At 43.3% G+C, this 24,407-nt stretch overlaps 3 protein-coding genes across 7 annotated transcripts; all 3 read left to right on the forward strand.

Annotated features, from left to right (window-relative positions):
- The first annotated feature begins 1,646 nt into the window (after nucleotides 1-1,646).
- Nucleotides 1,647-6,658, forward strand: tmem45a (transmembrane protein 45a). Its single transcript, XM_068593052.1, has 6 exons — nucleotides 1,647-1,816; nucleotides 4,068-4,270; nucleotides 5,179-5,391; nucleotides 5,556-5,740; nucleotides 5,965-6,107; nucleotides 6,531-6,658. The coding sequence occupies exons 2-6, from the start codon at nucleotides 4,072-4,074 to the stop codon at nucleotides 6,625-6,627; spliced, it is 837 nt and encodes a 278-aa protein (XP_068449153.1). The 5' UTR covers nucleotides 1,647-1,816; nucleotides 4,068-4,071; the 3' UTR covers nucleotides 6,628-6,658.
- A 2,027-nt stretch (nucleotides 6,659-8,685) lies between these two features.
- On the forward strand, nucleotides 8,686-10,956 carry sft2d2a (SFT2 domain containing 2a). Its single transcript, XM_068593081.1, has 8 exons — nucleotides 8,686-8,772; nucleotides 8,851-8,940; nucleotides 9,438-9,523; nucleotides 9,829-9,910; nucleotides 10,009-10,044; nucleotides 10,404-10,462; nucleotides 10,546-10,575; nucleotides 10,759-10,956. The coding sequence occupies exons 1-8, from the start codon at nucleotides 8,707-8,709 to the stop codon at nucleotides 10,793-10,795; spliced, it is 486 nt and encodes a 161-aa protein (XP_068449182.1). The 5' UTR covers nucleotides 8,686-8,706; the 3' UTR covers nucleotides 10,796-10,956.
- A 697-nt stretch (nucleotides 10,957-11,653) lies between these two features.
- Nucleotides 11,654-24,241, forward strand: chd1l (chromodomain helicase DNA binding protein 1-like). 5 transcript variants are annotated; one of them, XM_068592971.1, is made up of 24 exons: nucleotides 11,654-11,814; nucleotides 11,954-12,066; nucleotides 12,581-12,687; nucleotides 12,769-12,880; nucleotides 12,954-12,985; nucleotides 13,358-13,439; nucleotides 13,524-13,686; nucleotides 15,279-15,434; nucleotides 15,666-15,758; nucleotides 16,292-16,388; nucleotides 16,501-16,574; nucleotides 16,766-16,876; nucleotides 17,053-17,167; nucleotides 17,660-17,813; nucleotides 17,904-18,084; nucleotides 19,021-19,190; nucleotides 19,897-20,048; nucleotides 20,139-20,326; nucleotides 21,256-21,354; nucleotides 21,448-21,518; nucleotides 22,427-22,541; nucleotides 22,933-23,041; nucleotides 23,331-23,805; nucleotides 24,104-24,241. In XM_068592971.1, exons 1-23 carry the CDS (start codon nucleotides 11,721-11,723, stop codon nucleotides 23,698-23,700), a joined length of 2,958 nt encoding a protein of 985 aa, XP_068449072.1. In that variant the 5' UTR covers nucleotides 11,654-11,720; the 3' UTR covers nucleotides 23,701-23,805; nucleotides 24,104-24,241. The 5 variants fall into 5 exon arrangements, with proteins under 5 accessions (XP_068449072.1, XP_068449073.1, XP_068449074.1 ...); XM_068592972.1 differs by lacking the exon at nucleotides 24,104-24,241 and having other exon boundaries at nucleotides 22,933-23,057; nucleotides 23,193-23,472; XM_068592973.1 differs by lacking the exon at nucleotides 24,104-24,241 and having other exon boundaries at nucleotides 22,427-22,731; nucleotides 23,331-23,361.
- The last annotated feature ends 166 nt before the right edge of the window (nucleotides 24,242-24,407 follow it).

The following is a 24,407-nucleotide window of genomic DNA, read 5'->3' on the forward strand; positions in this document are numbered from 1 at the left end:
TTTGTGTCGTAAAGTCAATAAATTATGGAAATAAAATCTCAAGTTTAAACATCTCCATCTGCTTCTGTAACTTCTGTAAGGAAACTTATTTTATAATAATACTCTGATTCAGCAGTACAGTGGAGGTACTACTGAGTACTTTATGAGTATGGAGGACAGAAGCTCACAAAAAGTAACATGATAAATACATTATTTAATAAATAAAGTATGGGCATTATTTTTCTTTGTGTTATTCATAAAAAGCTAAACAAACTAAATAGAATTCCATACATAGAAAAAATGAATATATCTACGTTTAATATTACTTTGGTACATTTAATGTCAATATATTTATCATTTGTCAGCTTCTGTCCTCCGTAGGTCCAGAGTCGTTCATCCTGTTTGTATTTGATTATTATTTTCCATCATTTGCATGCTGGAAATTTGCTTTCTGACCTCAGAGATGGAAATCATAACCTTCAGGTTGAAGAGAAACAAAGAGAGAACATTTATGAGTAAATTATGACGAGCGAGTCTTTCTGATCCTCGATGTTCAGACTTCATGAACTCAGTTTCTTCAGGATTCTTTATCATTTTTAAAGCTTTATTTCTGTTTTTTTCTAATGTAATTTACCATAAAGAAATCATTTTCATTTTGTTTCTTGCTGAGCGTAAGATGAGCAGATTGATCTTCTAGTTCTCAACAAAACGTTTCTAGTTGCAGACTTTGTGACAGGATTTGATCCATGAGTCATAAAAGTGTTTAATGGATTCAGTCTTATGATGAAATATAATCATATATATATATATATATATATATATATATATATATATATATATATATATATATATATATATATATATATAACTTTTCCATTTCTGAAGCGAACAACAGTTTTTTTGACTGAAAGTTCTTCCTAATGGCCGATATTTACTTTTGTTGTGATTATTGTTGTAGGTTCTGGTTCTTTGATCTTCAGCGTACTGGACCAGCAGGTCTTATGTTCCAGGTGAAGAGGACTCGCTCCTCCTGAGCTTCAGTGTCGGTCTGATCTGCTGCGTCAGCCTCACGTTGAGTTATTATAGGATCAGATTATATTCCATCAGAACACTTACCTCACAGCTTCCAGCTCACGCTGTAATAACACATATTCATACATCCCATAATAACAAGGGGAGTGCAGTGAGAGCTTTGTGCTGCTGAGACCTTATGAAGCTCAGACTGAAAGAAGCTGTTTGTGTATTTATATATATGAAATATGTATTTCATTTGAATTTGTATAATCTATTTTAATTGGATATATATATATATATAAATATAATTATAAAATAATAATTAAAAATAATATATAGAACTTTGTTTTCTTTGCAAGTTGTTTGTCTTGTTTTGCCGGAAGTCACATTTCACCAAACTTTTAAAGAAAGAAGAAGAAGAAGAAGAAGAAGAAGAAGAAGAAGAAGAAGAAGAAGAAGAAGAAGAAGAAGAAGAAGATGATGATGATGATGTGCGGGTCCTCCCGCACGTCCGCTGTCTGCGGGCGGAGTGAAAGTGCACACGTGGACAGGAGACACCTGAGACTGACGTGCGCGTGAGCCAATGACAGCGCGGGCCGGTGACGTCAGCGCCCCTCGGGAGCCAATGGGAGAGCAGCACTGGGAGCAGAACGGCCGAGCGGCTGGAGACGGAGAAGAATTTAGATAACAGATAAAAAATAAAAAGCTGTGAAGGGAAAGAACCCGAGGAGATGCGGGACCTGTCTGTCTGATTATACTACTAGTACTACTACTAGTACTACTACTACTGCAGTTTTTCATCTCCAGAGACAAACATACTTCGGTAAGACCCCCCGCCCCCCTCTTTAATTTCCTTTCTTTCCTTTCCTTCCTTCCTTTCCTTTCTACTACTTCTGTACTTCTGTGTTCAGTAGTTATATATTAATACACATGTACATATACATAAAGTACTCACATCCAGCTGTAATCACTGTAATGTTGAGTTTTCACTTCATGAAAAAAGCTGATAGAAGTTTTTTATGTTGGACACAAAACTTTAAACTTTATTGACAAAAAGGTTTTCACATACAAAGAGTACATTATATTATAACATCAAATATTATGTATTATTAAAAACACAAGAACATAAACTATACTTGTACTGCAGCTCAGAGGTACTTATTGTACTCTGTAATGTACTACATCATGAATGTTAGTGATAAACTAAAGGATGAAGTGGTCCTTCATGTTGATGAATGTTAGTGATAAACTAGAGGATGAAGTGGTCCTTCATGTTGATGAATGTTAGTGATAAACTGGAGGATGAAGTGGTCCTTCATGTTGATGAATGTTAGTGATAAACTAGAGGATGAAGTGGTCCTTCATGTTGATGAATGTTAGTGATAAACTAGAGGATGAAGTGGTCCTTCATGTTGATGAATGTTAGTGATAAACTAGAGGATGAAGTGGTCCTTCATGTTGATGAATGTTAGTGATAAACTAGAGGATGAAGTGGTCCTTCATGTTGATGAATGTTAGTGATAAACTAAAGGATGAAGTGGTCCTTCGTGTTAATGAATGTTAGTGATAAACTAGAGGATGAAGTGGTCCTTCATGTTGATGAATGTTAGTGATAAACTAAAGGATGAAGTGGTCCTTTATATTAATGAATGTTAGTGATAAACTAGAGGATGAAGTGGTCCTTCATGTGTTGATGAATGTTAGTGATAAACTAGAGGATGAAGTGGTCCTTCATGTGTTGATGAATGTTAGTGATAAACTAAAGGATGAAGTGGTCCTTCATGTTGATGAATGTTAGTGATAAACTAAAGGATGAAGTGGTCCTTCATGTTGATGAATGTTAGTGATAAACTAGAGGATGAAGTGTTCCTCTATGTGAATACTTTACTTCACTACACATGTGTACTTCTACTAGAGGAAGGTTCTGCAGTACTTGTACTTCCACGTTGTGTGTCACTTCTTTTCCTGCAGTAAAGCCTCTTGAGCTTGGGAGTAAAAGTGTTTTGGTTGAAGTGGCGTTCTCAGAGCAGCTGAATCAGGACACCAGGCCGCGCGGACGTTGTCGTTGATTAATCCGACAAACGCTGAAGAGTCTTCCCGCTTTGCCGCGGTGACATGAGAGAGCGATCGCCATGGCGACGACTGAAGTGTTTCCCTCCTGGAGAGGTCACATGACCAGAGGAGAGGTCACGTGATCAGAGGAGAGGTCACGTGATCAGAGGTGAGGTCACATGACCAGAGGAGAGGTCACGTGACCAGAGGAGAGGTCACATGACCAGAGGAGAGGTCACGTGACCAGAGGAGAGGTCACGTGACCAGAGGAGAGGTCACATGACCAGAGGAGAGGTCATGTGACCTCTCCTCTGGTCATGTGACCCGGAGCAGCTGCACTGAGGTTGCTGCGTCACAAACGATTGTTGTTGTTGTTGTTGTTGTTGTTGTTGTTGTTGTTGTGTTCACGATTGTGCAGGACGGTTCGAGCGGTGAATGAATCCTCTTCATCTTTATTCATGTTTATCATGTGACCCTCAGAGGATGAAAGGAAGCGAGCCGCTTCGCCTTTCATCATTTCTCTTTTACAGAGAAGAAAGAGGAAAGCTGAAGAGCTCATGTTGTGTGTTAGTTCTATTATATATATATATATATATATATATATATATATATATATATATATATATATATATATATATATATATATATATATATAATACATAATATATTGCATATATATAATATAATATATTATGTATCTAAATATAACATAATCAAGTCAATTTAGTAATCACACACACACACACACACACACACACACTCTACTGATGTCTGAGAGCTCTTCAACTAAATCGTCGTCACTTTTCTTCTCGTGTGTAAAGCTCGTGCACGTGTGTAAAGCTCGTGCACGTGTGTAAAGCTCGTGCACGTGTGTGTGCACGTGGTCTATGCTGACGCTGTTAAATAAAGGTCCTGTGTGAGTCGTAGAGGAGAAAGAAGTCTGTTGTTAGCCAGAAAGGAGATTATTAGCATGATGATGTCGGTGACTCTCACTGCTGATGCACCTGTCCCCTCTCACCCAGGTGCATGATGGGAAGCTTCAAGGGCCACGCGCTGCCCGGCAGCTTCTTCCTGCTGGCGGGCGTGTGGTGGGCGGGGAAGTCGTCTCTGTGGCGTTCGTCCCGCCGCAGCAAGAGCGCCGGCTCGGCCCGGCCGGCCAGCAGAGCCTCGCAGCGCCGCCTGGAGGTCACGGAGGGCGGCGCCGCCCTCGCCTTCTCCCTCGTGGGTGAGCGGCGCACTGAGACGCTTTATAAAGGCTGTTTAACGGCGAAGGCAGAGCGACACGAAAGCAGTTGAAGCGTGTGAACTTTAACGAGCACGTCGTGACTCAAGCGGGCGTTTCCAGAATTCACTCTGTAATTACACTGTGGAGCAGCAGAAGCATTTATTCCACTTCTTTCTCTTCACTTGTTGAGTCAACGTGTGAGCAGAGAGAACAAACTTTCTAACAATATCAATAATCAATATGAGTCATAACTCGTCTCTGTACGTGAGCGTCTGAGCGTCTGAGTGAAGTGTGAAGTGAACGCTGGTCTCTCAACGGGGCTCACTGCGTCTGTAGATCATTCTTACATCACGCCTCATTTGCATATTCAAACAACATCTCATAAACTTGTAACACAATAAATCCTCATGTGAGATGAAGTGGTGAGGTCATGGTGTCTAGGAGTTCAATATTTCACTCATTCACCTCCATCAGTGAGTTAATGTCGCTGAGCGTCTCTTTAAAACCACACACCTCCTTTCCTGTTTGAGTCGTTGTAGGAACCTCAAATTAATTCCAATACTTGTGTTTATTGTTTGTATTTGTTCAGCAAAGTCTTGAGAAAAAATGTATATCTGCAAAAAAAATCCCTTTTAAAAGATATTGTGATCATAACTATGAACGTGCAGTCCAAAAGGATTCCTGGAGGAAGTCTTGTTTTGTGCCGTCACGACGTCCCGCACACAAATAGACACAACAGACACAATGCAGCGACGTGTTGGCGTGTTATGAAGGTTACGAGGCATGTCCGGTCTGAAGAAACGTGTTTCACGGTTATGAAACTGAGGAATGACTTTGTGTCTGATCCAGTCTCAGCGGCGCTGGTCTCGGTCATGGTGAGGTTTCAGTGTCTGTCGTCCGGCCTGCAGGGATGCTGGCGGAGCAGTTTGCGGCCGGCGGGCCGCGGCTGCGTCTGTTGGACCCTGAGGGGCAGCACTGGCAGCAGCTGATGAACTGGCAGCACGCCACCATGTACCTGTTCTTCGGGCTGGCCGCCGCCGCCGCGCTGCTGGTCCACACGCTGGAGGCGGCGCCGCTGGCTCTGGACCGGCTGATGCTGGCCGTCGCGTTCTTCAACGAGGGTGAGAGGAACGTACTCCAGGTTTTCACAGGAACCTCTGCAGCCGGGCCGGTCCACCGGGCCTCTGGCTGAAGGACCGGGCTGCACGCGAGGACCCGGTTCTGGTGAGAACACGAGACTGACCCGCCTGCGGTAACAGAACGCGGTTCCTTGGTTCTCCTGCAGGGTTCCTGTTCTTCTACCACCTCCACGGCCGCAGCGCGCTGGACGTCCACGTGCACCACCTGCTCCTCTTCGCGGTGTTCGGCGCCGCCCTGGTGGCGTTCCTGGAGGTCTTCCACCGAGGGAACGCCGTCCTGGAGCTGCTGCGCTGCACGCTCACGGTCCTGCAGGGCAGCTGGTTCTGGCAGGTAGCAGAGCTCATCGTTTGGGTCCTTTAAGCTTTACTGTCTGCTTTGAATCCTCGTTAGTTGAAATACTACATTTATCACTTTGAACTGTTCACACACACATTTCACTCCAAGCTGGATTATGAACATCTGGTTTAAAGACTTGATAATCTGGTTGAAAGTCATGGAAATGTAGTGAAGGTCATGGGGTCCGCTGGTCACAGTGTCTGACCCGTCTGTGGCAGATCGGCTTCGTGCTGTACCCGCCTCGGGGCCCCGGCTGGGACCTGGACGACCACGACAACATGATGTTCGTCACCATGTGCTTCTCCTGGCACCTCGCCGTGGCCATGCTCGTGGTGAGCGCCGTCTACTGCACCGTCAGCTGGTGAGAGCCGCTCCACGCCGCCGCCGCTTCACCTTCTGCCACGTTTAGTGTGTTCATGGTCGGGTCCGATGTGATTCATCTACAGATACAGAACCCTGTGCTTGATGGCCAGAAGGTCAAAGGTCCTGATTTGTGAACGAATGAATCGTTCACAAATCAAGAACTCTACCTGGTACCACCTTCATACCTTCCTCTCATGATAGGAAGGTATGAAGGTGGTACCAGGTAGAGTGAATGAATGAATCACCGGGGACAGGTTCCACCTCAAGGTTCTCCAGAGAACAACTCTATGGTGTGAAGGTTTGATCAGAACTCTCTCGTTCTATTAGGAACCTTTTCACTTCCCAAGTGGTTCATCTTTGTTGGTTTTCATTTTGCAGACGTTGTTATTGGAGGATCAGAGCTCTGCTTGTGTCTCTGCAGGGTGGTTCGCTCCAGACTGAGGAAGACTCCTCCGATGGAAATGGGCCTTCTGAAGCCCAGAGACCGGGACCCAGAGTCAGAGGATGAGATTTTATGAAGAACATTGGGACTCATGAATATGAATATACATACATATATATACTTATATTTACATATATATATATATATATATATATATACATATATATATATATATACATATATACATATATATATATATATACATATATATATATATATATATATATATATATATATATATATATATATATATGTATATCACAATTACAATCAGGGATGTTTGCGGTTCCAGAGGACTCAAAGGGACGAGGAAATGTCTTCTGGATGCTTCGCTTGAGAATTATATGGCTACCTCTGCCTTAATGGAGCAGGAGTGTAAACCCTTTAGCCTCACGCTCGTTGCTATTTATTCTACTGTGGCCTCATACTTTTCATATCATGTCATTGTTTTTATCATTTATTTTGCACACACAGTACAAGTGAACAACAACTTTTAGTTTGGACGGATCGCATGCTTTTCTTTTGACTCGTGTTGTCATGTTGTGTTCAGTCACGTCGCCCCCTGGTGGACACAGTCATCCAGTGCATCGGATTTTACGTGACTTTAAAGTGACTGTGGGGAACTTCTCGCTGGTCCTGAACCCGTCTCTCTCGTCCTGGTCCTCTGTAGGCCTCAAGTTGGTCCTGGAGAACCAGAACCAGGACTTAGAGGAGTCTGTCAGACCCCGCTGCGGTAAAATGAGAGGTTTTCTAAAGGGATCCTGGCGCTGAGAGACACTACCACTTTAGTCCACAGGGGGCGCCAGAAACAACACTAACATAAAGTTCCTCGTGGTAATTTTAAATATGTTAAGTGTGTTTTTGTGTTTCAAACTTTTGAGTCACACATGTAAAACATCCAAATTGCCAAAAATACAAATTGTATTAAACTGTTCAAATGTTTAGATTTTGCTATTTTAAACTATTATTACAGATTATATTGTGATTGTTGATACTGTTATTTATACATAAGTCTTTTTTGTACTGTATTTATTCAGCATGGCTTAATATCTTCAGTGTTTATAATAACACTTTCTTTTCATTTAAAAGTTGTTTTGTGAGACGCTATAACCACAATGTGTCACTTAAAATGTTCTTTATCAGTAAAATCACTTTCTGTCGCATAAACGCATCAGAGATCGTCTGTACTGCAGAAGATGATCCACTCCGTCCTTAAACATGTGACCCGTCATGTCCGTCAGGTTTAATGATCCTTTGCTTCAAACAGTTTGTTGTTATGCTGAACCTGAAACATCTGTATTTAATATTTAATTAGTGCTGCAACCAACGACTATGGTCGCTATTATCGATCCATCGAACAATTGTTTTCTCAATTAATTGATTAAATTATGAGGGAAAAATGTCAGGAATAAGGCTAAATGAGGAAGATTGTTTTATTTTTTATTTCAAGACTTTAGTCAACATGTTGAGAAATAATTAATATGTTATATATATATACATATATATATATATATATATATATATATATATATATATACATATATATATATATATACATATATATACATATATATATATATATATATACATATATATAATTTCTTTTTTGTCTCCTTTTCTAAAATATTTGATAAAATACTTTTTGAATATATTTCTTATTTATATATATATATATATATATATATATATATATATATATATATATATATATACATACATATACATATACACACAGAGTATATATTATATATATCATATATTTAATATATTTAAATATTATTAAAACATGTTTTATGTAATAGTTGTATGTATAAACATATCAAAACATTTTTATTTTATGAATATTATTTAAAAAAGGAACCAAAAATAATACATAAAATACACTACATTGTAATAAATGATTCATTTTGTAGTTTTCCATGTAAATTAATTTAAGATAAACATAACAAATGAAAAAGATCAGAGTGAGACGTCACTCACCTGGCCAGCAGGTTGGTTTCCTCCAGCGGCAGCGAGTCACGTGACACGTCGTTGTCCATCCGCTGAGGTCTGAGAGAGGAACCGGCAACTTTTCCCTCGCGCTGCGGGAAACACACACCTGTCTCCTGTCTCCTGTCCGCTGTCTCCTGTCTCCTATCCTCTGTCCTCTGTCCTCATGGACAAGTTAAAGTCGGTGCTGAGCGGCGAGGAGGCGCGCACAGAGAACAGAACCATTGCTCAGGTAAAGAACCACCTTCCTCCTCCTCCTCTTCCTCAAACCGAGCCAAAGGAAGCCGACTGAACCTAAACTTCCCAACAGACCGTGAACGAAGCCTCCACGCTGGGCTGGGGCACGCGCATGAAGGGGTTCGTGGCCTGCTTCGTGGTGGGGGGCGTGTGCGCGGTGCTGGTGAGCTGTGTTCTCCTTATTAATGTGGTTAATAATCATAATAATCAGATGTTCGGCTCCTGACACGCAGCCGGACTGGTTCTTCTGGCTCTGAGGAATGCTGGAGACTCAGAGCTGAACAGGAAGCTGCAGCTCGAGAGGCACAAACAACCTGCAAATGTGTTCATTCATGACATTGTTTTCTATTTTCATTTAAGACTACAAAAACCAGGGTTCATACACATTCTGACCAGTGGACTCCCATCACTTTTAACCAGTTTTTTATGACTTAACCAGATTTCTATGACTTTTAACCTGATTTCTATGACTTAACCAAATTTCTATGATTTTTTTTAACCAGATTTCTATGACTTAACCAAATTTCTATGACTTTTAACAAGATTTCCATCACTTTTAACCAGATTTCTATGACATTTAACCAGATTTCTATTATTTTAAACTAAATTTCCACGCCTTTCCATGCCCATAAACGTGCGTGTGCGTGTGTGTGTTTGCAGGGAGTGTGTCTGCTCTTCCTCCCCAGGATCGGGATCACACTCTTCATTGTTTTTTACACGTTTGGGAACCTGTGTACGGTGTGCAGGTGAGCCACAACCAGTCAGAAAGCAGCTTGTGATGGTTTTATTTTAAAGGCGCAACGTGTAATATCGCTCCACGTGCTTGAACAGATAGGGGGCAGCGTTTCACCTCCATATATTAAATAAATATAACAATACCAACATGAGTATAATCGGCAGAAGAATTGATGTATTTTTCAGACTTATTTTGCTTCCTTAAGCGACTAGAACTCTGGCGTCGTCCACGCTGTCCCTTTCATAAAGTCTAGTCGCTGGAGCATCAACATAACACACATGTTAAAGTACGTTCACACGTGTTTCTGTCCAACAGCACCATGTTTCTGATGGGCCCGATGAGGCAGGTGAAGAGGATGTGTGACAAGACACGAGCGCTGGCCACCACGCTGATGATCGTAAGCTCCGCCTCCGTCTCGCAGCTAACCCTTAACGGGGTTATTCATTATTAATTATTGAAATATGACCATAACCACGGTTGCATTCTGTCCCTCAGACGTGCCTCGTGTTGACGCTGTGCGCCGTCTTCTGGGTGAGTGAGCCGCGACCTGGTGGATGAAGAAGCTAATGTTGCGTTCACAGCAAGAGCGTTGAGAATTTGACGCGTGAGATTATATGCTAAGTCAATGTAGCTAATTTCCGCCAGTTGGCAAATAACACAAATGATGCGAATAAATCTAATGACGCGACTGACGCAGCGCAAACTACGCTACTAAAGCCGCGCAAAGGGCGCTACCAACGCGGTGCGAAGGACGCTACTGGCATGAATGACGCGGTACAAATTATGCTAACGCAACGTGAACGATGCTGCGGCCGTCATCACCGCCGTCCTGCCTTTGCTGAATCAAACTGCGCAGCGTCAGAGCTGATAAAAGTCTGTTTCTCCTGCAGTGGAAGAACTTCGGCCTGGCCTTACTGTTCGTCATCCTGCAGGTCTTGTCGTTCGCCTGGTGAGCCGCTTCCTCCTCGTAGAGCTCAATGTCCGAGCTGATTGTTGATCTGTGACATGAACATGTGTTGTTGTTGTTTGCAGGTACAGTCTCTCGTACATCCCGTTCATAAGGTTTGTTCTTCTTCATTCTTAATTCGAATGTTTGCCTTCAGCCTTCAGTTTGTGTATTCTGTGTGGAAGGAGGACCTCGTCTGTTAACGGCATGAGACGCTCAAATGTCTTGAATCTTGAGTTTAACGTCAATGTTCAGATTGTAAACGCCGTCGGTCTGATTCCATGTGAACTCCTCTCCAGAGACGCCATCCTGAAGCTGGTGTCCATGTGCGTCTGAAGCCCGGCCGTGTGAGGATGAAGAGTTTTGTTTTCAGGAAGAGGACGTTTGCATCAGTCTCCTCTTCCTCCTCTTCCTCTTCAGAGAGTCTGAGACTCCCTGTTTTATCTCTTCTGCTTCATTCATTGAGCTGATTGATTGTTTGCTATATTGATTACCTGTGCCAGTTTTAATGAGCGGGAGGGGGGGGGGGGGCTTGGTTTGTAATATGTGTAAATATTTGTAATGAATGTATTAATATTTTGTAAATAAAAACACAGTCTAACTATTCCATCACTGAGAGGAGCCTCCTTTGGCCAAAAGGACATGTTTATAAGTTGCCCTGTTTGTACGTTGCCATTCAGAGTTTGAACACTAGATGGCGACTTGAACAATGAGCCAACCATCATTGATCATTGATCAGTGATCAGGAGTCGATGAAAACATTCACCTGATCAGATAAATATGGTGGAAATTAAAAGATGGAAGAGAGAGATGAACATTGGTGACATGATAAAGTTTTCTAAATTTCTAAAAGAACAAAACACTAAATTAAACCTCAGTCTTAAATACAAAACTTCAAAAAAAGTGTGATTTTACTTTATTATAAATCTGAGTAAATGAAAAATGTAAAAATTACTTTAAATGTTTTAATTTAATAATTTAAATTAAAGATGTAATATTTTTAAAATGAATAAATATAACTGAATGATGTTCCTATTAAAATATAAAACTTGAGAAGTTAAAAGCTTTTACTATTTAATAAACTTTAAAACGAACGCTTAACCGGAGGAGGCGGGACTTTCACCTCTCCAACTTCCGTTTTCACTGGGCGTTTAAACAAGCGCGCGCGCCCTGTTCCCCACAGCCCCACGTGACCCGACCAGGAAGTGCAGCGGGACGTCCCAACGACAGCAACAGAACCGCGGACTAACGTCCCGGAAACATGGCGGACTTTCTGTTGAGAATAAAGAACTGCGTCACGGAGAAGCAGAAGACGTGTTTGACTCAGACGGACCTGGTGACATGCGGATTAACAGGTGCTTCAGGGAAGTCTTTACTTCTGTTTAGATTAAGTTTAGTTTAGTTTAACTGTCCTGTTGTGCTGTCAAACTCCCGGTTTACATCGTCTTCTTGACCTTCCGCTGTGTCTCCTCGTCCCCTCGCTCCTTCCCTCAGGCATCGAGCTGAGGCCGTACCAGCTGGACGGGATCCGGTGGCTCACCCAGTGTCAGCAGAACCAGCAGGGGTGCATTCTGGGAGACGAGATGGGTTTAGGGAAGACCTGTCAGGTAAGACTGTCCTGTACTCACTGTACAGGTACCAGTACACTGTAATACTAGGTACCAGTACACTGTCATACTGTGTTCTAATTCCACAATGTAGTGTCACTGTACAGGTACTAGTGCACTGTAATACTGTGTTCTAATACCACACTGTAGTGTCACTGTACAGGTACTAGTGCACTGTAATACTGTGTTCTAATACCACACTGTAGTGTTACTGTACAGGTACTAGTGCACTGTATCTAGTGTCACGTTGCACTGGCTTCTGGGTAATATTCATTAATGGATTAATTGTGGAAACGGAAGCTTTAAAAAATAAGACTTTCTGTAATATAAATAATGAAAAGAAATTACTTGAAATGTTGTTTTAATTAACTAAATATACATTTAACATGATGTTGTCTTATTGTAATGTAACTAATTATGTTATAGGGATATAACTGATGTTACATTATAGTAATATAACTGATGTTATGTTATAGTAATAATATGATATTATGGTAATGGTGTTGTGTCTCAGACTATCTCCATGCTGGTCTTCATATCGGGGTCTCTGGGGGTCAGAGGTCCGTTCCTGGTTCTGAGCCCGCTGTCCGTCATAGAGAACTGGAGGCGGGAGCTGCAGAGGTGCGCTCTGACTTCCTGTGTGGAGACGTTTCACAGCGTGAAATGATCCAGACGGCTCACGGCTTGTTCCTCTCGCTGCAGCTTCTCTCCGGCTCTGTCGGTGTTGCACTACAACGGAGACAAAGAGCGGCGGGCCGAGCTGCAGAGGGAGGCGCTCACGCTGGACTTTAATGTGCTGCTCACCACGTACGAGGTCTGTGCCGCACCTCACGGAGGAAACGCTCTCCTGTCTGTGAACACAAACTAAACTCATCTCTCCTCTGCAGCTGTGTCTCAAAGACGTTTCATTCTTGAAACGGTGAGTTCTGAATTACACATTTAAGGTGTTTTTGTGTGTTTTTGTTGCATAAATAGTTTTGTTTACAATAAATAGATGCATAAATACGGCCATGGGAAACCTGGAAAAGTCATGGAATTTTAAAATGGATATTTCCAGGTCTGGAAAAGTCATTGGAAGAAAACAATCATTTAAATCCTATAAAGTATAAATACTACATTTTATCACTTTTTACTGTTCACACACTTCACTTCACTACATGTTTGCTCATGAACATTTGGTTAAAAGTCATGAAAATTTGGTTTGAAGTCATGGGAATCTGTTGGTCAGAGTGTGTGTGTGTGTCCTGTGTGTAGTAGGTTTGTGTATTAAACACTGGAGGCGTGTCCTCAGGTGGAGTTGGGAGATTCTCATAGTGGACGAAGCTCACAGGCTGAAGAACCAGAACTCCTTGTTGCACAAGGCTCTGATTCAGGTACGAGCCTTACCTGGATGGAGCTGACGTGTGTGTGTGTGTGTGAGTTTCTTTAGCTTTAACTCCCCCACCTCTCTGGTGTAGCTCTCTGTGGGCTTCAGGGTCCTGCTGACAGGGACCCCCATCCAGAACAACCTGCAGGAGCTGTACTCCCTGCTGAGCTTCATCCAGCCTGACGTCTTCTCGGCCGAGGAGGCCGACGCCTTCACCGGCTTGTACGGCGACGTTCAGAGTCAACCCACTCTCGGTACGAAGGACAGAGGAACCAGATGAGGCTCCTCTTAAAAGGGACAGTACCCATGTTCTGAGTTTCACTGCAGCTGAAGCGGCAGCGGGATGTTCTGTGTGGACGTATTCTAGACTCCTCAGACACACCTTTCTGACTGGACTGAAGCTGTTCTCTCTGCTCTCACACCAGACTCCATTCACTAAAACACTGATTTAAGCTCTCAGAGCTCAGGAGCTGCTGCTCTGCTGCTGCATCACCTGCTGCTCTGCTGCTGCATCACCTGCTGCTCGGTTTGACTTTAATTAACCTGAATTAACTATTTGAAACACTTTAAAGTAGGGCTGGGCGGTTTGGCCCAATGTCCATATCACGGTATTTTGTAATAAATTGACGGTTTCTCGATATTTTTTTCACCATCAGCTAACTACACGAATGTGTGGTCAACTTGCCGTGATAGGCTGTAATATGTGAAGGTCACGTTAACATTGCGCAGTTACAGTTGAAGGCGCAGCGGGATACTTATGTGTCAGGGTTCAAACTACAGTCATGGTTCAAACTTTAGGTGTGTATTTAACTTTATGACAACAATTTATAACCCACAACTAACACTCTTTAACATTGTTAAACACCACAACACTTTGTGACACAAACCGTTTGTAACACTAATAATTGTACATTTATGAAATTACAAAGTCGAATTGCATGCTGGTTATAGCGCACACAGACAACAGGAAGAGTACACATTACAGTATTGTGTTGAGTAAACGGCCCGTGGCTCTAAACTTAACTTAAGTTATGAATCTTAACCTTTCTCTCCGTCAAACTGACGTAACGTTACTGTGAATAAATAATAAACTAATAAAGATCGTTAGAGCCTCATAACCTCTACGGAGAACTCGGAGCCAGCGAATCATTTGGAGAATCCCGCCGTGTTCGGGTGTCTCTCAGCCGGCAGCAGAGGCCGCTGACGCGCCGCTGCCCGGCTCATCGCTCCCGCGAGCGGGATTCAAACCGTCGGTAACTCTTTAAGTCGGCTGATTCTTGACAAACCGACCACAGATTTGAAACTTAAACAACTAACTTATCGCCAGAAAACATCTTAAAATTACATGTTGTGACTCAACAACATTAGTATTCAGAGACCGTCAACTTTCAGTTTTGATTTCTCCTCCGCCATTGTTCCTCGTTTAACTGTGCCAAAAACCGCTGTTTGCCGCCCGGCAAATTTGCATTTCCCAGCATGCAGTTTGGCTGTGTAATTTTGCACCATGACTAAACTCGAAAACCCTGAAAGTTAAGTAACTTTGTTGCAGGCGTGGCCAACAACTATTTTGTGAAAAATGTCTCGGCATGGCGGTGTATACCGGTATACCGGTTCAGACGGTATATCGCACAGACCAATATTACGGTCTCTTAACAGGTCAAACCCACCAGCAGGTGATGCAGCAGCAGAGCAGCAGCTCCTGACCTCTGAGAGCTTAATTCAGTGTTTTAGTGAATGGAGTCTGGTTCTTGTGAAATTCCAAACTAAGGCTTTTAGATGCAATGTTTTGAAAGATGAAGTGTTGTAAGATATTAGTTTTCACTCTGTCCTTCTGGTCCTCCTCCAGCTGCTGAGCTGCAGAAGATCCTGGATCCCTTCCTGCTTCGCCGGGTGAAGTCTGAAGTTGCCGTGGATCTGCCGAAGAAGACGGAGCTGCTGCTGTACCACGGCATGTCGGCCCTGCAGAAGAAATACTACAAAGCCCTTCTGATGAAGGACCCGGGTGAGACCTCAGAGGCCAGATCTGGAATTAAGAGCTGACTTTGAAAGAAACTGTTATAGGTCTGAGAAAGAAGGAAGCCTTGTAAGAAATAGTATTGGTGCATCCGTTGTGATTATTGTATTATTAAGATAAAGACACACAGATGCATTTTACAGAAGAACAATCTGCTTGAATATGTGAACTCTCTGGTGGAAGAGAGTCTGAGTGTGAACTGCTGGTCTGTGTTTTCAGAGGCTTTTGGGAAGAAGCGGAGCAACAAGAACAAGCTGCTGAACATCCTGATGAACCTGCGGAAGTGTGTCGCCCACCCGTACCTGTTCGATGGTGAGGCCGGATCCACTGGTGATCTACTAGAGATCCACTGGTGAGCCATTAGTGATCTACTGGTGATCCATTAGTGATCCACTGGCAATTCACTGGTGATCCATTAGTGATCCACTGGTGACCCATGGTGATCTACTGGTGATTACATGGTTCTTACGGTCATGGAAAACCTGGAAAAGTCATGGTTTTAATATGGTTATTTCCATGACTGGAAAAGTCCATGTAAAAGTTGTTTAAAGTCATCTAAAGTTGTTTAAAGTCATCTAAAGTTGTTTAAAGTCATGTAAAGTTGTTTAAAGTCATGTAAAGTTGTTTAAAGTCCTGTACGTGTTGTTTAAAGTCATGTAAAGTTGTTTAAAGTCCTGTACGTGTTGTTTAAAGTCATGTAAAGTTGTTTAAAGTCCTGTACGTGTTGTTTAAAGTCATGTAAAGTTGTTTAAAGTCATCTAAAGTTGTTTAAAGTCATGTAAAGTTGTTTAAAGTCATGTAAAGTCGTTGGTCAGAGTGGGTGAACCCTCGTCTTCTCCCTGTAGGCGTGGAGCCGGAGCCCTTTAAGATAGGGGAGCACCTGGTGAAGGCCAGCGGGAAACTCTGCCTGCTGGACGATGTGCTGGCTCACCTCCACAAAAAGTGAGCGCCGCTGCTGCTGGGAGATACCATGTAGACGGTGTATTGATACCATGTAGACGATGTATCGATGCCGTGTAGACGGTGTATTGATATTGATCTCTCTGTGTGGAAGAGGCCATCGGGTCCTGCTGTTCTCTCAGATGACGAGGATGCTGGACATCATCCAGGATTACATGCAGTTCAGAGGTAAATTATGTTTCATCAGAAGTTTTATGGTCATTTCGGATCAGCACAAAAAATGTTTTTCTTTGACCCTGATACTCATTATTGATCATTGATGATTTATTATTAACAAATACAGATCCCTTTGATTATAGTAGCTGATCCACATCCGTTAGCGGTGCTGCTAACGTTACTAGCTCTCCTCCTCTCTTCAGGTTATAGCTACGAGCGTCTGGACGGTTCCGTCCGAGGGGAAGAAAGAAACCTCGCAGTGAAGAACTTCAGCAGCAAAGATATCTTCGTCTTTCTTCTAAGCACTAAAGCAGGTGGCTGAAATAATACATGATATTCTCCTGGTGTCCACTAGGGGCATCGCTGCTGTAGTATAGAGATAATACATGTTATTCTCCTGGTGTCCACTAGGGCATCACAGCTGTACTTCTTTTTTTGATAACAGGTGTAAGCGTTGTGAGTTTTCAGACCCTGCGTGTTGTCTTTGCAGGCGGCGTCGGCCTGAACCTCACAGCTGCTGACACCGTCATCTTCATGGACAGCGACTTCAACCCTCAAAACGACCTGCAGGCGGCTGCTCGCTGCCACCGGATTGGTCAGAGCAGGTGAGCGTGGAGGTCTTAGCAGCTGAAACAGGTTCTGTTTGTTTAAAGGTCGTAACGCCATTTTACCTGTAAATGTCCGTTTCCTGAGATCTTGTCCTCTTTACCTCTGGAGTTCAACTTTAGCCCAAACGTGTCACTACAGGTCAGAGGAAACTAAGAAGTCAGAGTATAGTGCGTGTCGAAAAAAAGTATAAAATGTTTTTAAAAAAAACAAAAATCCAAAATACAGTTTGATACAAAAACATCAGAAAAAATGCTATAAAAGTTAATAAATAAAAATAAAAAACCTAACAGTATGTGGGAAAAAATGTAAATCCTATGTAAAAAAACATTCAAAAGTCTTATGTATAGTTTCAATTTATAGAATAGAATGTTAAAAAAAAGTTTTTATTTTGAGGTGTACTGTCCCTTTAAGCGTCTCACCTGCACTTCCGTGAGGACCTTCTCACCTGCACTGCATTCTGACTCTCATCCTCCTCTTCCTCCTCTCAGGCCGGTGAAGGTCATTCGCCTGCTGGCCAGAGACACCGTGGAGGAGATCATGTATTCCCGAGCGTCCTCCAAGCTGCAGCTCTGCAACACCGTGATAGAAAAAGGACGCTTCTCTCTGCTGCACCAAGCTCAGTGCGCCGCCGCCGGACTTCAGGTGCAACGATCACGTCACAACAACACACACACACACACACACACACGCACACGCACACAACGTCGCCTTCATTTTGTCTCCCGTCTGCAGCTCAGCGAGATCCTGAAGTTCGGGGTCGATAAGCTTCTGGCGACGGAGGAGAGCTCGGTGACGGACATGAAGCTGGAGAAGATCCTCGGTTCAGCAGAGGACGTCCGCTGGGCGGAAGAGGAGAAGGAGGAAGAAGAGGAGATAGATGTTGAGGGGAGCGTCCCTGAACCTGACAGGCAGAGTACGCGTTATCTTTAAGATCTCTAACGCTTTGACTCCACAGCTCAGTCGCGGGCTGAGCGTCGCTCTGACTTTCACTTCTCCATCTCACTAACGTTCCTTCTCCAAGAAGGAGTAGAAGTAGAAGTTAAGCCTTGTTCATGCTTGCGCGTCAGGTCGACGCGGACCCCTACGCCGTAGCCTGACGTGCACCTCCCCAAAATCCTAACTACGCGTCGCGTCGACGCGAACCGCAAGCGCTGTGATTGGTCCGCTCAGAACGTAATTTCCGGCAGTTAGCATCTGCTCTTCAATTTTGATGAGCTCTGACTCTAAAACCCCTGAAGCCACACAGCCACACACACCTGGCAGCTTGAACTAGGCTTCAGTGTGCAGCGGGTGGTGAAGCTCACGGGTCAGACCGGGTCTCGCCCTTTTGTTAAGATACTTTATAGTGATTTATTTCTTCATAAAACACACTATTCAAATGATAAGGACATGCAATATTCATATTGATTAAAACACATCATCTTTGTGTTAATGAAGTCTGATACTGAGCTGAGAGCGCGTTAGGAAGTTAACTCATCATTTATATCTAATATCTATCTGGTACGTGTCAGCGCTGTTATAGTTAGCTTAGCTTATTAGCTGGAGGTTGGATGTGTAAGTGGCTACCTGTCTTAAACTTCCTAACACGCTCTCAGCTCATTAATAGAATTCATTAACGCTAATAATGACGATAAAAATAATATTTTATTGAATTATCACATAGATTGTGTGTTTTTATGAAGAAAAAATGGATTTTTGATGGTTTACTGACTTTTTTTGTGTTGAAATAATTTTTGACCTAAATATTCTGTGTCCTTGTGGATCAGCTGCTATAATCGAACCACACATTGATCTGTATCTGTTAATATGAATGATAAATAATCAATAATGAGTATCGCGGTTCCTGCAGACCACATGTACTACTTTGAGGGGAGAGACTACAGTCGAGACCCGAGCACTGAAGACCAGAAGACCTTCAACCGTCTGCTGGAGGAGCAGCCGCCCGACGACCTGAACATCATACATCTGAGCACAGGAGGAGCAGAAGGAACAGGAGGAGCTGCATGGAGGAAAGAAGGAGTAAGACTCTGACATGTTGTTTCAAAACACACCACGGGCACAATATCATCACTTCACTGTGCACAGGAGCAGAGTGATGTTCTCAGAATGTTCTTCAGGTTAAGTGAACGCTACATGTAGAACATGTCCACCTCTTCACCTCTGACTGGACTGAAGCTGTTCTCTCTGCTCTCACACCAGACTCCATTCACTAAAACACTGATTTAAGCTCTCAGAGCTCAGGAGCTGCTGCTCTGCTGCTGCATCACCTGCTGCTGGGTTTCACTTGTTCAGAGACTTTAAAGTGTTTTAAAGAGTTAATTCAGGTTCACTAAAGTCCCTCAACAACTTCTCTCTTGATGTATTCCCTCAGTAAACATTGTAAATATGAGTTTATGTCTCAATCTCTAGTTTCTAGTCTTCTTCTATACAGCAGGATGTCATTTAGTACATTATGGTCTGTTAGAGTCAAACAGACTATAAAGCATGGGACGCTCTAGGGGCGGGGCTACAAGGTGCTGACAGGTGGACGCCAGAGACGTATCGGCGTCTCTACATCACTCCTCAGTCGATATGGTCATTTCCCTTTTTACCGGTTGCAAAAAAAGGCACAAAGGTCAAACTCTCCAAACTAAAGGCTTCAAAACGTCCACCAACCAAAGAGAGACGTCACAACGACGACGCCCACTTGTTATGTTCTCACATGCAGACTGCTTCTGGTTCCCAGGCGTTTTTGTCGTTCCTCGAGACGCCAACGAGGAAGAGGAAGTCGATGACGGAGGCCGACCAGGAGTTCAGACACCATAGACAGGAGGAGGCTGCAGCCAAGATAGTCAAAATCCAGGAGGACGCCAAGAAGGAGCAGGAACTCAAGAAGAAGTAAAAGATTTCTCAAATCACTTCATGTGTTTTCCGTTTCCGCTCTCGTTGACGTCACACACTTCACTCACGCTGTTTCCTCCCGAGCAGGATGGCGTGGTGGGAGTCGTGCGGCTACAGGTCACGCTGTCTGCCGTTGGCGGACAGTGAAGAAGAGGAGAAGGAGAAAAATGACATCGACGTGTGCGCCACAGACGGCACGGCCATGCGCTACGTCCTGGGGGATGTGACCCATCCCCAAACCGCTCATGGAGACGCCATCATCGTCCACTGTGTCGGTATGAAACCCGCCGTGCGCCGCGTGACCGAGATGACGCTGGCAGCAGCGTTTATAGTTTTATTTGTTTATTTTGTTGTTGTTGTTTATGTAAAATAAAATAAATAAATCTAAATATCTGACAGAGTTGAGGAACTTTAGTTTAGTGTTGATTCTGGCGCCCCCTGTGGACTAAAGGGGTAGTGTCTCTGAGCTCTTCACAGCAACTTAAAAAAAGGATAAAAACATCCAAACAAAGACTGCAAATTCCTTAACTTTTTAAAACTAAGCAAGAATACAAACCACTTTTAGAAAACTACCCAGAGGTTTATGTTCACAAGTTGCTTTACAATAAATATTTGCTAATTTGAGTCAGATGGTTTTTGGATAATGATGTTGGTGATGAAGCAACCTGTTTCAATGGTTATTGATTAAGGGAAGACTGACGATACATAAGACAAAAGTTCTGTGTGTTCTTAAATATGAGTTCGGTGTTCATATTAATACCGGCGGCAGGCCGTGCATTTTCTACCTGTGCCTTCAGTGCCGTCCCTACACATGAAGCTCTAGTGTAAGTTCAGACAGGAAGACCTTCCTCCAGCGCAGCGGCTGCACCGCAGTGAGGGGAGAGACGACCAGCAGCAACAACAACAAGCGTTGTGGCTTGTTTAAGATTAAATACGACTGCAGATGTAAAAAGACAGTAAAACAACCAGCATTTCACTCTGCACATGCCCGTAACCCTCTGTGCGAAAGTCGTCATCAGTAAATCTACCAGAAAGTCTGTTTCACAGGCTTCAGCCTGAGCTTCCAGGTAGCTTTTAGGTTCTAGGTTGTGTCTGTATGTTTGTGTGTGTGTGTGTGTGTGTGTGTGTGTGTGTGTGTGTGTGTGTGTGTGTGTGTGTGTGCGCGCGCGCACACTGCAAGATGTTTAGTGTTCTTTGTGCTCAGACGACTCGGGCCGGTGGGGGCGGGGCGGCTTGTTCTCGGCTCTGGAGGTGAGATCAGACGAACCGCGACAGGAGTACGAGCTAGCCGGCAAGATGAAAGGTACGATTGATTTACTGCGATTACGCAACGCCTTGTCCTCACAGGTCAGCTGGGCGAACAACTCATTTAAACTTTTTATTCGTTTCGTTTCAGATTTGGACGTTGGCAATGTACTGCTCCTCCCCATCGATGACAAACAGTCCAGAATAACCGGCCGCGATCAAGTAGGTTCTGTTTAGCTGTCAAAAATAAAATCTGTCAAAAAACTGCTGTAAAATTTTATATTTTTAGTTGTATATACTTAGATACTATTATTTAAGCAATAATGTACGAGAGGCAGTGCTGTATCGTCAATAATGTACAACCCGAGAACAATACATTATTATAAATACAGCACTGACTCGAGTACCTTTAATCTTTAATTAAAAGATAAAATAATCTTTCAATTAACTTAAATTGTTAGGTGAATTAAACACCTAACAATTTGAATTCTGAATATTTAATCAACACAAATATAAGTATTTTTACGACAATGCTAAATTTTTTACAATCTCAAAATTGACAACGTTGATTTAATTTTTTTGCGCAGTGTCAGATATAAATAAAAAGTAACGCTTTTAAACTGCTAGAACAAAACTACTTATAAATATTATATTTATTATTTTTAAAGAGGTGAATATTTTAAGTCAGTCAACAAATATAAATTAATTTCATACATTTTTTTTTTACACAATGTTTTTTATGAAAATAAAAAGTGCATAGACACAAACATTTAACTATTCGTTATAAAATACATTTTATGGAAACATTTTCTCAGATGTTTCAATGATTAGCAGCAACTTTCATTTTTATTTTTCAGGTATTGGATTAAGAAAACTAAAGTTGTCTTTTGTTGCTGCAGAGAACAAAAAGTTGACTTGTTTGTGATGTATTTAACCATAAAATCTATAAAATTTAATTAAAAAAAACGTAACCCTTTATAGAAATAAATTTTGGCCTTTCATATATTTTTTAACCTTATTTAATGAATATCTTTGTCCTGTCTGTGTTTTGGCTTCACAGTTAATTACAGGCTTATGACTTAAATACAAAATACTGCTGAAGCTGTCTCTGTTGGTTCTCCCGCTCTCAGCTGGCCTTGATAGTCGCGCAGCGGAGAGATAAAAACAACAAGCTGTCCGGGATTCTTCTGACCGCTCTGGACGACGGCCTGAAGAAGATCTGCGCCGCGGCCAAAAGAAGCAAAGGTAGAGGATGCTCTGTCAGGATGGAGAGAAGGACAATAGATGTCATGTGACCACCAGAAGTAGATCCGGGACCAGGAAATAGAACCAGGACCAGGGTCCAGATAGAACCAGGAAGAGAGAAAGCAACGAGACTCAGAACAGCAACAGCCGTGAGGAAGGTGATGTTAGACTTGACTGACGAGATCTGCAGGTGTGTCAGTGTGTGTGTGTGTGTGTGTCTGTGTGTTTTATTGGTGACGCACTAGTCAAGAATTGTGTTTCCCTTCAGGGTTTTTTCCGCTCAACACCTGGAGCTGAAATGTGTGTCTTAGTTCTCTTCTCATTGTTGCATAACTTTTTGTAACTTTTTGTTGTTGTTGTCGTCGTCATCGCGCCCTCCTCCTCCTCAAAGCGAGCGTCCATCTTCCTCGCATCGGCCACGCCACTCGAGGCTTCAACTGGTACGGCACAGAGCGGCTCATCAGGAAGCACCTGGCGTCCAGAGGCATCCCCACGTTCATGTATCCTTAGACAGAGGTCCCCACAACGTATCCTTAGACAGAGGTCCCCACAACGTATCCTTAGACAGAGGTCCCCACAACGTATCCTTAGACAGAGGTCCCCACAACGTATCCTTAGACAGAGGTCCCCACAACGTATCCTTAGACAGAGGTCCCCACAATGTATGTATGTGACCTCTGTCTAAGGATACATGTATGTACATGTATGTAGCTGTGTGGCTGTGTGAGCAGCTCAGGGAGTATTGCTGCTTCAACCTGAAAGCTTATTTTCCTGAACTTTGACGGACAGTTATTACCACAACAGAGCAGCAAAGAACCCGCCTCCTCCTTTGGTGCCAACGTCCTCCTCGGGGCCGACTGACGACGAGGCTGACTCCGGGGCCCCTGGGCCCTCGGCTCCTCCCCCTGGGCCCTCGGCTCCTCCCCCTGGGCCCTCGGCTCCTCCGCCCGGCGACCCCGCGCTGCTCCCAGACTTCATGAGCGGCGTCCGCGTGTTCTTCTTCAACCTGGCGGCGTCGGACAGGAAGCGGCTCGGCCGATACCTCGTCACATATCCTTTACGTTCTGCCGCAAAGAACTTTTTATTTAACCGTCGGCCCAAAACTACACAACCGGACGACGTGAGCACCGACGTTACTGTCAGACTTTCATCTTCATGATCATGTCCTTAACGGCGCTGCACATACGACGGAGACGAGGACGACGTCATGAGTCCGGAGGTCACGCACATCGTGGCGGAGGTCGAGAGCGGCGTCCAATCACAAGTCAGAGTTGTGATCGCATCGTCACCTCTTGCTGAACGCCGTTTGTAATTTCACAGAAAGAAGTTAAGGAGAAGGCAGTGACGTTTAGAGTGATTACCACTTCTCATATTTAAACAAAAACAAGAAAAGGATGAAGCTCTCACACCAGACTCCATTCATAAAAACACTGATTTAACCTGCTTTGTTACTTGAGAGACTGTAAGTCAAACGCTATAGTAACAAGCCCTTGACCTGTGCTTTGTGTGTGTGTGTGTGTGTGTGTGTGTGTGTGTGTGTGTGTGTGTGTTTGCGTGACCAGGAGCTGCAGGGGCTGGCGGTTCGGTTCTGCCGGGCCGTCCCGGTGCAGACGGGCTGGCTGGAGTCGTGCTTCTCCCGACAGAGGAGAGTCAGCGAGGAGCCGTTCCTGCAGCCGCTGCCATGACGTCCAGTTTTAAATCCTCTTCTTCGAGTCTGAAACACACAACCTTCTGCTCGCTGTTCAGTTCAACGTCTGGAACGGAATACTGAAAACTCAGATGTTCTGTTTGTCTTACAGGATGTTTTTGTTTTTAAAGTTTATTACAGAAGTCTGGTTTTATCAGTTTGAGTAATCATGACTTGAA

This window comes from Clinocottus analis, unplaced genomic scaffold (assembly GCF_023055335.1).
Source record: "Clinocottus analis isolate CAN_PGR_092001 unplaced genomic scaffold, fCliAna1.0.p SCAF_28, whole genome shotgun sequence".
Classification (NCBI taxonomy): domain Eukaryota; kingdom Metazoa; phylum Chordata; class Actinopteri; order Perciformes; family Cottidae; genus Clinocottus; species Clinocottus analis.

What these genes read in the sequence shown, in the direction of transcription:
- chd1l (XM_068592971.1), top strand. Translation starts at nt 11,721, where the DNA reads ATGGCGGACTTTCTGTTGAGAATAAAGAACTGCGTCACGGAGAAGCAG. An exon ending in TGGAGGCGGGAGCTGCAGAG is followed by an intron (nt 12,688 to 12,768) that starts GTGCGCTCTGAC and finishes CTCTCGCTGCAG; the next exon opens with CTTCTCTCCGGCTCTGTCGG. An exon ending in CCCTGAACCTGACAGGCAGA is followed by an intron (nt 18,085 to 19,020) that starts GTACGCGTTATC and finishes CGGTTCCTGCAG; the next exon opens with ACCACATGTACTACTTTGAG.
- sft2d2a (XM_068593081.1), top strand. Translation starts at nt 8,707, where the DNA reads ATGGACAAGTTAAAGTCGGTGCTGAGCGGCGAGGAGGCGCGCACAGAG. An exon ending in AACCTGTGTACGGTGTGCAG is followed by an intron (nt 9,524 to 9,828) that starts GTGAGCCACAAC and finishes TCTGTCCAACAG; the next exon opens with CACCATGTTTCTGATGGGCC. An exon ending in CGCTGTGCGCCGTCTTCTGG is followed by an intron (nt 10,045 to 10,403) that starts GTGAGTGAGCCG and finishes TTTCTCCTGCAG; the next exon opens with TGGAAGAACTTCGGCCTGGC.
- tmem45a (XM_068593052.1), top strand. Translation starts at nt 4,072, where the DNA reads ATGATGGGAAGCTTCAAGGGCCACGCGCTGCCCGGCAGCTTCTTCCTG. An exon ending in CGTCGCGTTCTTCAACGAGG is followed by an intron (nt 5,392 to 5,555) that starts GTGAGAGGAACG and finishes GTTCTCCTGCAG; the next exon opens with GGTTCCTGTTCTTCTACCAC. An exon ending in GTCTACTGCACCGTCAGCTG is followed by an intron (nt 6,108 to 6,530) that starts GTGAGAGCCGCT and finishes GTGTCTCTGCAG; the next exon opens with GGTGGTTCGCTCCAGACTGA.